Source organism: Phacochoerus africanus, chromosome 3 (genome assembly GCF_016906955.1).
Source record: "Phacochoerus africanus isolate WHEZ1 chromosome 3, ROS_Pafr_v1, whole genome shotgun sequence".
Classification (NCBI taxonomy): Eukaryota; Metazoa; Chordata; class Mammalia; order Artiodactyla; family Suidae; genus Phacochoerus; species Phacochoerus africanus.
The window spans coordinates 205,358,744-205,371,644 of NC_062546.1; the positions used below are offsets into that span (position 1 = coordinate 205,358,744).

A 12,901-nucleotide genomic window follows, 5' to 3' on the forward strand; every position below is an offset into this window, starting at 1 on the left:
GAAAAAAGCCAGTTTTGTTTGTTTTTTGGGTTTTGTGAGGAGACCACGCCCGCGGCATGCAGAAGGTCCCAGGCCAGGGAGAGAACCCTTTCTGCCACAGCCGTGACATGCTGAATCCTTGATGGGCAGGCCAGCAAGTCACTCCTCAAAGACCAGTTTTAGAATAAAAAATAACCCGAGCAGATCCAAAATGCAGTTCCCAAAAGCTGTGAGAAAATGAAACTCCGCTTCCGTCTCTCTGGGCTCCTGGCCCCCCGTCCTCCCATCACGGCTCCCGCTGCCCCTCCTCCTCCTCCTCCTCCCCCTCCTCCCCCGCCCCCGCCCGACTGTCGTCAGCAGCCCCGCGCTCCTCGGTCTCCTCTTCCTCCCGAGCCAAGAGCTTCTTAAAAACCTCAAACTCCTCCGCAGAAGCACAGGCTGTCCCGGCCAGAAACTCAGCTTCTGAAACTCTGAGGATGCCCTTAAGCAAAGGGTTGGGGACCTGCGTCTGCCCCTTCTTGTCGGGGGTTTGGTAGCGGCCCAGGCGCTCCAGGAACACGTGCCTCTGCTTGATCTTGGCCATGGGGTACTGCAGGAAGTCAGTCCTCACCACATCCGCGGGCCTGAGCCCCATCCTGAAATAGGCATACTGGACACACAGGCGTGGTTAGGGGGCGCAGGGGCACAGCCCTTTCTCGGCCCCTAAGGCACAGGAAGGGCAAGTGCCCGCGAGCGCTGAGAGGAGCCGCCTGGCTACCGAGGTAGGACACGCCCTGATCCCTGCAGCCCAAAGGACAGCCGACAGCTCCCCAAGCACTTCAAATCATTTCAAGACCTCGTGGCTCAGCGAAATGGATCTGACGAGCATCCATGAGGAGGCAGGTTCGATCCCCGTCCTCGCTCAGAGGGTTAAGGATCCGGTGTTGCCATGAGCTGTGGTGTAGGTCACAGACGAGGCTCGGATCCTGCGCTGCTGTGGCTGTGGTGCAGGTCAGCAGCTGTAGCTCCGATTCAACCCCTAGCCTGGGAGCCTCCATGTGCCGAGGGTGCCGCCCTAAAAAGACAAAAAAAAAAAAATTGCAGCAGAAAATAAAGGGGCATGAGGGAGAAATTAAATTCCACTTTTCTTCAAGGGAGGAGGAAAAAAATGAGTACAAGAAAACTTGGCAAAAATTCAGAACACCTCTGCAATGGGCCTAAATCATCGTAACGGTTACCCCAGCATGAGTGATAACTGTCACAATTACATTTCTAAGATCAACACGCAAAATGGGTTCTGGAGATGAGAAACCGCTAACGATTCTGAAAGTGTTATTTCAGGAGCGCCTGTTGTGGCTCAGCAGTAACGAACCCTGCTAGTATCCACGAGGATGCAGGTTCGATCCCTGGCCTCGCTCAGCGGGTTAGGATTCAGCATTGCCACGAGCTGCGGTGCAGATCGGCAGCTGCAGCTCCGATGTATTTTACCCCCAGCCTGGGAACTTCCAATGCCACAGGTGCAGCCCTAAAAAGCCAAAAAAAAAAAAAAATTATCTTAAGCAGAGGCTGTAAGAACAAGCCTCGCTTATCCACTATTAATAGCAGAAAAGCTGCAAAAGAGGTTTCATCTGTAGTGAAGAAGTGGGAGAACCACATTGAACCCCCCCGGTCAGCAAGAGCAAAGGGGGCCGAGCCTTTGCCTCACCCGCTTGCCCCTCGTGCCCCAGCCTTCCCATCCACACCGGACCTGCCCACGCTGAGCGACTCCCCTTCCCACGCTCGAGGCCCCGGCAGTCGTGCTCACCTGGAATTTGTATTCCAGTTCAGCAGGGTCCTCCCGGAGCACATAGGGGCATCTGTGCAAAACCTCCGTTACTTGCTTTACCGTGAAAAGGCACCTCTCCCTGAGAACCCCGACGATGCTCTCCAGGTCCCGCTGACGCATGGTGAAAATTTCAGGGCAGCACTGAAGTACCCTCTTCAGTCTCCCTGGAGAACATGGAAGAGGCAAGTACCTGACGTGAGGATGCTCCAGAAGCCCACACTCAACTCGAGCCAGTGTTTAAACAAACGAGAATCCTCTCCTCCGCAGAAGGAGCACCAGCTGCAGCAAGCATCTTCCCAGGAGTTCCCATCGCAGCTCTGACTAGCACTCATGGGAATGCAGGTTCGATCCCTGACCTGGCTCAGTGGGTTAAGATCCAGCGTTGCCGTGAGCTGTGGTGTAGGTCACAGATGTGGCTCGGATCTGACATTGCTGTGGCTGTGGTGTAAGCTGGTAGCTGCAGCTCTGATTCAAGCCCTAGCCTGGGAACCTCCATATGCCGTGGGTGCGGTCCTAAAAAGACAAGAAAGAGAGAGAGAAGGAGAGAGCGATCTCCGCAGAAGCATCATGGAAATGGGGGCGCCAGAGGGACACACGCACGCAGACCCCCCCACTTCTCAGACTTGCCAACCCTCCCTCCCCTTTCTGGCCTCCCAGCTGAGAGGCTCCTGCCTCACAGTCGAGGGCCCCTCTTGCCCTCCTCACCTGGAAAAGAACCCCCGGGGTCACTGGGAAGGTCAGACAGCAAGGGTGCAGGAGCTGCCCCTGCCGGGGCCTGGGCTTCGGGTTTCCTTCCATGTGAAAACTGTCACCGAAACTCACAGCATCAAGACCCGGGAGCCCGACTTCGACGGCAAAAGGTGTTCCACAGTGAAAACCCCTGGGGTAACAGCAAGACCGTGTGCACAACCACCAAGACTGAGCTGGGGGGCGACCACGTCTCTCGTCCAAACCAAGGCGCTTTGCAGTGAGAGGCCCCATTAACAGTCGCATTAGCTACTGTCATGTACAACTGAGGCCGTCCCAGGCAGACTCGGGTAAATGGTCTTCCGAGAGACAGCTGGACAGAGTTTAGTATCTAAAAACTTAAAAACACTTATTTAAACCGTTACTTAAAATGTTTCTTGGAGTTCCCGTCATGGCTCAGGGGCTAACGAATCGACTAGGAACCATGAGGGTGCAGCTTCAATCCCTGGCCTCACTCAGTGGGTTAAGGATCCGGCGTTGCCACGAGCTGTGGTGTTGGTCGCAGATGCGGCTCGGATCCCACGTTGCTGTGGCTCTGGTGTCGGCCGGTGGCTACAGCTCTGATTCGACCCCTAGCCTGGGAACCTCCACATGCCGCAGGTGTGGCCCTAGAAAAGGCAAAAGACAAAAAAAAAAAAAAAGTTTCCGGAGTTCCCGTTATGGCTCAGTGGTAAAAACCCAACTAGTAACCACGAGGATGCGGTCTGAGCCTGGGCCTTGCTCAGTGGGTTAGGGATGCCAGCGTTGCCGCAAGCTACGGTGTAGGTCACGGACGCAGCTCGATCCAGTGTGGCCGTGGCTGTGACGGAGACCAGGACCTGTAGCTCTCACTTGACCCCTAGTCTGGAAACATCCCCATACCACAGGTGCGGCCGTAAAAAGAAAAATGTGAAAACACGTACACAAACTCGTAAATCACCACCACGTGCCCATCACCGTGCCAGACACAGAGCCCCGCAGTGAACACAGCAGCCGAGAGGCTCCGCCGCTCCTCAGGGCCCTCCCCTCCTGCGAGGCCCTCTGCAGAGGTCACACCTCTTTCTCACCCGCAGGCCAGCTCACTCACTCCCCTCGAGGTCTTTCTCCCGAAACCTCCCCTAATCCACGTGGCCACGCTATTTACGCCCCAGCTCCGACCGCCCAGCACCACACATGAAAGGTACACCTTCTCGTACCCTCTCCGAGCCCAAGCTTCCGCAGGTAACTGGAGCGCTTCTTCATCTGCATCACAGGCAGGTGCAACAGTTGAGGGCTTCTCTTCAAGGCCACACACACAGGTTCTGGATTCAGACCCAAGAGCATTAATTCTGAAACGATGTCCAGCAGCTGCTGAGGGCGGGTACCTGGCTGCAGACGCAGCAACTCGTGAGCGTGGACGTCACTGAAACCCAGGTCCAGGAGGGAACGGACCACCGTCTCCGGCTCCACGGCAGTCCTCTGCTTCTCAAGGAGGCACCGAGTCAGACCCGTCCTGTGCTCTGGTTCCTGCACATGCTTTCCGGGTTCAACAGAGGATGGCTCCTCGAGGCCCCCTCCATCAGAGACCGTGGTCAGTTTACGCAGCAAAAAAGCCACCGTCCTCTTCTGCTCTCCAAGCTGAGGAGTGTGTCCAGCAATGACGGCCCCCGTGACAGGCGCAAGCCGGTGCCACCGCGAGACCTGAAAGACACGACGGAATTAATTCCTCACCACTCCAATGGAACGGACACCCCAGGATTTCTGACCCAAAGTATTTATACAAGCAATCTACAAGGTCTTATCAGAATTTCAAAAGCCTCTGGAGAAAGAAGTTCACACCCAGAGAACAGAGTCTTGCAAGAGCCTAGAGGTCGGCTTCTGCTGCTCTAGCTGAAGGACGGAGCAGGACTACCTCAAGGCCACCGGCGAAGTCTCCTTGCGGGTGGTTCTTTTCTTCCTCGGTTCAGTGCCTGAACATGCAAATTTAACTGACCGATTAACAGTAAGAAAAAAGAGTGGCATATGTATGCGGATGGTGGCCCACAAAAAGGCAGCTCCCTAAATGCCAGAGTTAGGGGCTAACTTAACAGGGGAGAGGGAGGGGGAGAAAGGGTTCTATGGGAAGAACGAATGGGTGGGCTTCTAGGGGACACATGGGAGATCCTGAAGGTTTGTGACAATGTTTGTTCATGTAGACACAAGTGGTCTGCCCTCTTTTTTTAAAAAACAAACAAACCAACAACAACAACAACAAAACCTCAGGGCCAAAGCTCCCCAGGAGAAAGGACCTATGGCACCCTCACTTCCCACAAGTTTCTACACTTAGTGCCATAAGGGAAGCTCCAAGGCTTCTTTCTGTGTCTGCTGAATCTCAAAAACGTCTTCAGTTTAAAATAATCCCCTTGTCAACTCTGTGGGTCCGAGCTGGTAGCCACACCTGAAAAATCGGGACCTCGTGCTAGTCTCCAGACTCATGTACCTAAATTCATTCCGCAAAAAGAGTACTGTTAGCCTGTCCGCCAACTAAACACAATTCGCGTTCACTTGAAAATTCCCCAAGGGTTCGAGCCAGCGCGTGACACATCGGGGCCAAATCCGGAGGCCCCGCACACCCGCACAGCCCGTCCCAAACCCCCTCCGGCGCATGCGCCACCGCACCCCGCGGTCCGTCAAGCCCACCCGCTGGCCGCCGCCGCATCCCCCCCCGTCCTGCTTGTGCTCCAGCTGCTTCCTCCGCCGGAGTCACCCCCAGACTCGGCCCAGCGCCCGGCGCAGGGAGATGCGCTAAAGCCGCGCTGACGGAGCAGGTGTGGGTGCGGCCCTGGACGCCGTGCGCGGGCCGGGGAAGCTACAGTGGGAAAGGGCCCCGGCAAGCGGCGCCGCCTCACCTGCCGACCGAGCGCCGCCATAGCGCCGAGGCAGGGGCAGCGGCGGACCGGCGCCGGAAGCCGGCCTCCTCGGGCCCGCCCCTTCCGCCCTCCCGGTCCGCCGCTTCCGCCCTCCCCCTGGGCAGCGCGGGTGCCCGGGAGGCGCGTTCCGCCCGGCCCTCCTCCGCACGTGTCCACCGCTGGGCTGGCTGGCCCGGGCCTGGCGCCGCCTGCTGCCCGCCGACACCGCGGGCCCCGGAACCCCAGGTTCTCGGCTTCATGCCTCCGCTGCCCGAGTTTCCCACGTTCTAGAGCTCTGGGCCAGCGGAGCAAACGACCAGCTCCTTCCACGTACTTTCGCTTCCTATTACTTAAAATTCCTCTTAGAGGTGAGATGAAGCTCTGACCTTGCCCGGATTCCACAGCAGCTTCAGCCCAGAAAGCGAGGTCCCTCCCGGAGCCGTTCCCTGGGACTGGCAGCCTGAGGAAGGTGGAGTCGGTCCCAGATGCAGTTGGTTAAGATTTCGTGTGAAGGTTATGTTCAATATGCCGCTTAATGACAAACTGAAACGAGATGGAGCAGTGACCCCAAGCATACAGAACGGCGCGTGATGGCTGTTGAGGACCTGGTCTCAGTCGAGACTCTGCACCACGTGGAACTTAAACTTTCTGAACTGCATCGGACCCCAGGACACCCCCAGGCTATTTACTGCAGCCCCTGCCAACCGAACCCTTAGGGCCAAGGTCTCCCCTTACAACTATGCATCAGGTTTCAGAGCCCAACAATCATTTAACAAGCACCTTCAGTGCTTGCCAGCTCCAATTGTAATTCCTGATGAACCACTTATGTAACTAACTGTGGCCTCCCGGTTTTTGCCTTTAAAAGCCACCCTCGTGTTGCAGTCTGGACAGAACACTGTTCAAATGTTTTTGGTGTTTTGTTGTCTTTTTAGGGCTGCACCTGCAGCATATGGAAGTTCCTGGGCTAAGGGTCAAACCAGACCTGCAGCTGCCAGCTATGCCACAGCCACAGCAGCACAGGATCCAAGCTACCTCTGTGACCTACACCCCAGCTCACAGCAACACCAGATTCTTTAACCCACTGAATGAGGCCAGGGATCAAACCCGCATCCTCATGGATCCTAGTCAGGTTCATTACCACTGAGCCACGACGGGAACTCCTTCAAGTGCTTCTTGCGCCTGTTTCCTGGGCTGCAGTCCAAACAAACCCCAAAGAAACACATTTTTTATTTCAATCAGGTCTGTAGCTCCAATTCGACCCCTAGCCTGGGAATTTGCATATGCTGTGGATGCAGCCCTAAAAAAAGCAGAAGAAAAAAGAAACAAAGAAACAACAGAGGCTGGGGTTTGGGGGTACTTGAAAAGTCAACAGCACCATCAGTCCTCTAGGAAAGCCCTGCTCTCTGGACTTACACCTGCAACACAGACAAGAAAATCCCTGGGCCTCAGCCTCAAAGCTTTTCTTTGCAGGTTCTTTCTGCAAAGAACACTCCCAAAGCGTTAAACCTTCTACTGACATTGTATTAGACGAGTTTTATTTTTTCTTGAAAAGGAACAGTTCTTGGGGGCCCCAGGATGTTGCGTTCTCAGCCCATTGCATATCTGTCTAAAAAAGAAGTTCTGTAACTTCTTAGGTGTTATAAGCATCATAAACACTCCAAAGAGGAGCTCCCGTCGTGGCTCAGCACAAACAAACCCAAAATAGTGTCTAAGAGAATGTGGGTTTGATCCCTGGCCTCGCTCAGTGGGTTGGGGATCCGGCATTGCTGTGAGCTGTGGTGTAGGTCGCAGATGCAGCTCGGATCCTGCATTGCTGTGGATGTGGTGTAGGCCGGCAATTGCAGCTCCGATTTGACCCCTAGCCTGAGAACTTACATATCCTGCGGGTGTGGCCCTACAAAAAACAAAAAAAACAAAACAAAATAAAAAAAACAAAAATGTTTGGGGTTTTTACTCTTGAAGTTTTCGGAACATGAGAAAACTCATTTGGGCCTAAAGAATACATGTTACTTCTGACTACTTGTTCTTAAAAGCACTCTTCTAGAAGCCCTGGCTCTACCATCCCTGACGGATGGAGGGCGGGCCCTCGTCAGTCTCTGGGGGTTTCCGGGAGACTCAGGCTGCACTTCCTAAAGGTAGGAGGTGCCGAGGTCCTGTACCCCAGTGGCTGAGAATAATGTTAACTTGTCTGAACATCCTAAGATATCAAGACGGCGCACTGCTTCCTAAGTGAATGCTAGAACCTGAGCACAGGGGCATGGCAGGGGCGCCTGGCCTCCGCACACCTTCCAGAGCTCCGAGCAGAGGCCTTGCAGAGAGTGCTGTCGGCGGGGGGCTTGGTTGGTTTGTTTTCTTCTTGCTATTTGAACAGGGCCAAAAAGGAGAGTGTGTCTCCTTATGCCAACCACTCCCTCCCTCCCACACAGATACAAAATAGGGCTGGATTCCATGTGCGTGAGCTAGCAGGCTGTTTCAGAGGGGATGGCCTGGAGCCTAGAGGGAGGAGCCGTCAAAGTGTGAGATGCGCTGGGACCCGAGCAAGAGTGGGAAGGACATAGAGCTGGAGACCCCCCCAACCCCCACCCCAGGCATGGAGATGAGGCTGGGGCTGGACGCCCCCCACTCGGTCCAGAGGTGGGCCGGCTGCCTGAGGGGTGCTGGGAGGGTGTCGTGGGCGGCACCAGAGCCCAGACAGGTGGTGGGCCGACCACCTGTGCACACAAGAAGGCAAATGCCTGAAACACCACCACAGCCTCCGGTCTCCTTAGACGGAGCAAGCTGCGAGCCCTGGGCCCACCCATAGGAGGGACCCCCAAGCTGACCAAGGCTGAAGCTCACGCCAGCGTAGCAAGTGGTGATGCACAAACAGAAAATAAAGAAATGAAATGCTCCCCAGACTGACACTGCAGAAGAATTCTATGGCCCACGTCGGGTAATTGTTTACTAACAGAATTGCTTTAATTTGGAAAACGATCAGGAAATAAATTAATGAAATGCTCTGGTCACTGGCTACCCAGTTCTACAGGGTCCACAGAGCAGACGAGCAGCCGCCAACTCAAAGGGAAGACAACACAGACATGTGTATAAACAGAACGTGCCCTTTAGAAGTAAGTTCCTAGGTTAAAAGCACTTGAACAGGACAAAACTCAGTTGAGCGCCAGAATGTTTTTTCGAGGTCATGAGAAAAATGGATTCCAAGCCTATTTTACGAACCTAAAATAACAGAGTATCACTGGCTTTTGGTCTAACATTGATCAAGCTTGCATATCGAATGAGTTTTCAGAAGGTGAACGGAGCCAATCCCGGAGGATCTATTCTCAGAATGGAAGCTTCCGAGTGAAGAGCAGGAAGCCGGGCTGGGCAGCAGTCAGGGGCCAGCCCTGGCGCACGCGGCCCCGGGCAGCTCCGGGGTCCCGGCCACTGCACTGGGGCTCCGGCCCTCCGTCTCCAGACTGGCGGTGGACCAAACGCTGCTCTCTAAACAAAGAAGACCAAGCTATGCAGCACGCCGGCAGCAGGGTTCTCGACACCGTGCCCTCTCTGGAGGAATTCCCAGGAGGGGCCTGGGGACCCCAGCTGGCCATTTCTAGATCCAGGTCCCGCTGCCGTGCTGGGGGGTGTGGCGGGGTGGGCAGGGGCACTGCGCCCAGAGCCCACTCCAGCTTCGTCCGCCCACTCTGAGTGGCAGGGCCCGGGCCCCAGCCAGGACCCCCGGGTCCCCCAGAGCCTCACACTCCTCGTCTGTGGCCTCCCTACCCCTCCAGCCATTCAGCCACGGCCAGCGATGCTTTCCCAACCCTCCGGCCACCCCCAGTCCCTTTCTCGGCCCCTTGCCCCCAGCTCCCGTGGGCCTTCAGCCGCCTTCTGAGGCCTCCAAGGTGGGCAGGGGCCTCTGGAGTTTGTTTCACAGGCAACAAGGCAGCTTGGGCCCTGACATCCGTATCCAGAAGGCACAGAGGAGGGGACCTCGCCCTCCCCTGTCCCTGGACCCCGGATGCCACCTGGGGAACCGCCTGGGCCCTCACCTGGCTTGTTCACTCGACACACCTCCTCCCAGGTGTAGTCAGCCAGGTTCACGGGCTGCGTCACCCAGGGGTCGGCCACCAGCTTCTCCAAGGTGGTGCGCTGCTCGGGGACAGGCTGCAGCAGCCCGGAAATGAGGTTCATGAGATCTGGGGACAGAAAGGCCACCCCAGGTGTGTGACCAGGAAGCTGCCGGTGGGTCCTGGCCTCGGGCAGGTGCAGTGCGTTTCAAACCTGCAGGTGCTGGTCTGCCCCGTGAGGGCCTGTGATTGAATGGGGTGGCCCTGGAGCCCCGTTTCTAACGAGCACTCAGGGGTTCTAGAACGCGGGGCCCTAGCCACGCTTCAGGAAGGGCTGCAGGAGGTGCCCGCTGCTCCTGAAATGAACGCTTGGCGCTCAAGACCCCAGGTCACTCACTACACCGAGTGCGAGTCTGCCTCCCACCCCAGGCCTGCTCTGAGGGGCTCTGGGACAAGGGGTGACACCACAGAAGGGGGCGGCCAGCAGCCAAGTCGGTCACCAGAGGAAGGAGCATGAGCTCTGAGCAGGGCCCCCAGCCTCGAGTCCAGATTCGGGTCCCGTTTCTGTATCAGCGTGGGTAGCACCTCAACCAGGGCCATTGTCCCAAGGGAGTGTCCTAAGAGCCTAGCGAGAGAGTGTGCGGGACAGCTCCTCGGGCCGGACGGCCTCTGTGGGCGGAACAGCTGCAAGAGCCATGGTATCACAGGGATCCAGAACGTTAGAAAGCCCTACACATCTAGGCTGCTCTAGACGAAACTGTGCCCCCAAAGCTCAGGAGGTGAAGCCCCCAGTGTGATGATATTAGGAGGTGGGGGTTGGGGAGGTCAGGAGGGTTCCAAGAGGTGCCGAGGGCAGGGCCCCGGGCCGGCATCTGCGCCCTGTGGGAAGAGGCATGGCGAGCTCGCTCCCTCTCTGCCAGGTTAGGACGCAGGAAAAGGCGGCGTCCGCCAGACAGGAGACAGCCCCCACCAGGATCCCGATCCCGGACCTGCAGCCTCCAGACCGTGAGAACCGTGTGTCTGCGGTGTCCTGTCGTGCAGCCCGAGCAGACCAAGAACCCAGGGCACAGACGTGCCGCCCGAGGACACGCAGCTCCTCAACACCCGTGACGGTAAACAACTACCCGAATCAGGGCACGTGGCGAAAGGAGCCCCCAGACCCTGCGGCCCACGCGCACCCAGCCCTTGCCGGCCCCCCGGACCTCCTCCAGCAGCGGGGGTGGCAGGGGCCCCTCCAGTCCCGCCTCGCCCCTCATTTCAGATGCAAACCGCCACTCGTGGCCCTGAAAGGAGCTGGCTCACGGGAGCTCACGGTGGGACAAGAATCCCCAGGTTCCAAATGAGCGGCTGGGGGTCAAGTCCATCCGTGACCCACCGCCAGGTGACCGCACAGTCACAGCCACGGCCCGAGGCCGCTCGTGTCTACGCCTCTGAGCAAACGCCCCTAGAAACAGCTGTGACGTTTTAAGGTCGTGTTCGGTCGCTGTCTTGCTCAGACCAGAGCCTGACCCGGACGGCCGAGAGGGCTGGCATCTCGCTCCGAGCCCCGCCGCCCCAGCTCACCGTCCGACACCGGGTGCGGGGGGCTGATCACGGCCTCCACGGCCTCCTCCAGCTCGCAGAAGGGGTTCTCCTCAAAGATCAGCGTGTACAGTGTCACTCCCAGCGACCACATCTCCAGCTCCGGGCCCCGGTATCTGCAAGGAGGAGGGAGACCACCACTCGCTCTGCCCACAGGGCCGCCCGGCGCGGAGAAGGGAGCGGGCAGGGGGACGCCACGCGCGCCCCCGCGCCCTCGCTTCCTGCCTCTGAAGCCAAGTGTGGCTGGAGCGGCTGCTGTGGTCCAGGCCCCGGTTGCTTCTTCCTCCCAGGCCGAGGGGTTTCCCGGAGCCTGAGGCACAGCACGGACACGGCAGGGGCCTCGCGCGAATGCTCCAGACTCAGGCTGCGGGGTTTAAATGCCATGAGAACAGGACCAGAGCGCATGGCACACAGGGTCACGGCGCCAGGCGGCGCAGGCCCACACGATGCTTGGCCGTCGGTCCCTCTGAGCACAGGCCCCGTGGACCCGTCCTGACCACACCTCCACCCACTCTCTGGGCCTGACCGGAGGTGCCCTCCGCTGCACATGTGTGAAGACGCGCTGCTGACATGCGGCCGGAGACAGGCAGGCACACGTGCATAGCGGCCACACGGTGCAGTTTCTGCGCAAGCCCCCTCCGCTCGCCAGGTCCCTGAGATGCAAACTTGGCCCCCATCCGGGAGCCCGCTCCCCTCTCAGCAAGAGCACAGGCCCCGGGCCGACACAGAGCCGGGCGAGTCAGCGACAGCGCCTCCAGCACAGACCCTCCGCCTGGGGAGTTTTCTACTGCTTGCTTCTGGCGCGGCCACAGCCCAGCAACATCCTGCCAGAACGGGGCACTCGCTCTGCCGTCAACAGAAACGAACCAACGCCAAGAAAACCCTCTTCGTTCACCTGACGAGTCCCCCGTTTCGGGATCCCTTAACTTTTGCTGCTGTTTCTTTTTCATTCTCTTACCTTTCACCTACATAAAACTCGAAGCGTAAAAGTCGAAAAAACAGTACATGGACGCCCGCATCCAGCGCCCGCACCCTGCCCAGCCCCTCTTTGCCTGCCCGCCCGGCCACTTAGTTCCCGAGACACGCTTGACCCCCAAAGAGGTGCCAGCTGAAACCAGGTTTCCACCACCACCCCAACCGGCCGCAGGGTCCCCGGACGTCGAGCGAGCGGCCCAGCCCCGTGTGATACGCACGGATTGCCCATGAGGACCTCGGGGGCGCAGTACTCGATGGTTCCGCAGAAGGTGTAGAAGAGCCTGCCGCTCTGCACGTAGGCCGCCGAGCCGAAGTCGATGAGCTTCACGGAAAAGTCCTCGGCGATGACGACGTTCTCGTCCTTGATGTCCCGATGGACGATGCTCTTGGCGTGCAGGTACCCCACTGCCGACACCAGCTGGAACCAGGAGGTTTATCTGGCTTTTTTCTCTTCCCTCTCACAGCGACCCCTGTGGCACACACAGGCTCCCAGGCTAGGGCTCAGGTTGGCACTGCAGCCGCCGGCCGACGCCACAGCCACAGCCACGCCAGATCCTTCAACGCACCGCACCAGGCCAGGGATCGAACCCGCACCTCTGCAGCGACCCAAGCCGCTGCGGTCAGATTCCTAAGCCGCCGGGCCGCAGCCAGAATTCCAACGAGAGACTTTTAAGCCTTGAGTCTCCACTAACGAAAAGGGCACACGAAAGGGCAGCGATGCCGGGACGTCCGCCACCTGCCTGCACGTGGGGGCGACAGGGATCAGCAGGAGGGGCTGCTGAGCCGAGTCTGAGGAAGGTCAGTCAAACTCCCGACCTCGTGCACGACCCGGACACCAGCTGTACCAGTCAACAGCGTGGTCTCAGGGACACAGGGACACCTTTTTTGGTAAGGGCTGCACCTGCGGCCCATGGAGGGTCCCAGGC

At 58.1% G+C, this 12,901-nt stretch overlaps 2 protein-coding genes across 4 annotated transcripts in view; both read right to left on the reverse strand.

Moving 5' to 3' along the window:
* On the reverse strand, positions 1–5,459 carry MTERF4 (mitochondrial transcription termination factor 4). The gene is made up of 4 exons (XM_047773990.1): positions 5,377–5,459; positions 3,706–4,189; positions 1,763–1,947; positions 1–628 (listed from the first exon to the last, which is right to left on the reverse strand). Exons 1-4 carry the CDS (start codon positions 5,395–5,397, stop codon positions 266–268), a joined length of 1,053 nt encoding a protein of 350 aa, XP_047629946.1. The 5' UTR covers positions 5,398–5,459; the 3' UTR covers positions 1–265.
* Positions 5,460–8,312: 2,853 nt separating this feature from the next.
* PASK (PAS domain containing serine/threonine kinase) overlaps positions 8,313–12,901 on the reverse strand; it is a 29,457-nt gene continuing 24,868 nt past the window's right edge. For all 3 annotated transcript variants that reach the window (XM_047773992.1, XM_047773993.1, XM_047773991.1), the window contains 4 exons: positions 12,194–12,393; positions 10,983–11,116; positions 9,402–9,548; positions 8,313–8,853 (listed from right to left, as the gene is read on the reverse strand). In XM_047773992.1, the coding sequence (XP_047629948.1) occupies positions 8,744–8,853; positions 9,402–9,548; positions 10,983–11,116; positions 12,194–12,393 (591 nt within the window). In that variant the 3' untranslated portion in view covers positions 8,313–8,743. The remainder of the gene's footprint in view (positions 8,854–9,401; positions 9,549–10,982; positions 11,117–12,193; positions 12,394–12,901) is intronic.

Bases quoted from the DNA above. Each gene is read 5' to 3' on its own strand.
- MTERF4 (XM_047773990.1), bottom strand. From the start codon at position 5,397: ATGGCGGCGCTCGGTCGGCAG. The intron at 4,190-5,376 runs GTGAGGCGGCGC...CGTGTCTTTCAG, and splicing joins TGGCGGCGCTCGGTCGGCAG to GTCTCGCGGTGGCACCGGCT. The intron at 1,948-3,705 runs GTACGAGAAGGT...CATGTTCTCCAG, and splicing joins GAAGCTTGGGCTCGGAGAGG to GGAGACTGAAGAGGGTACTT.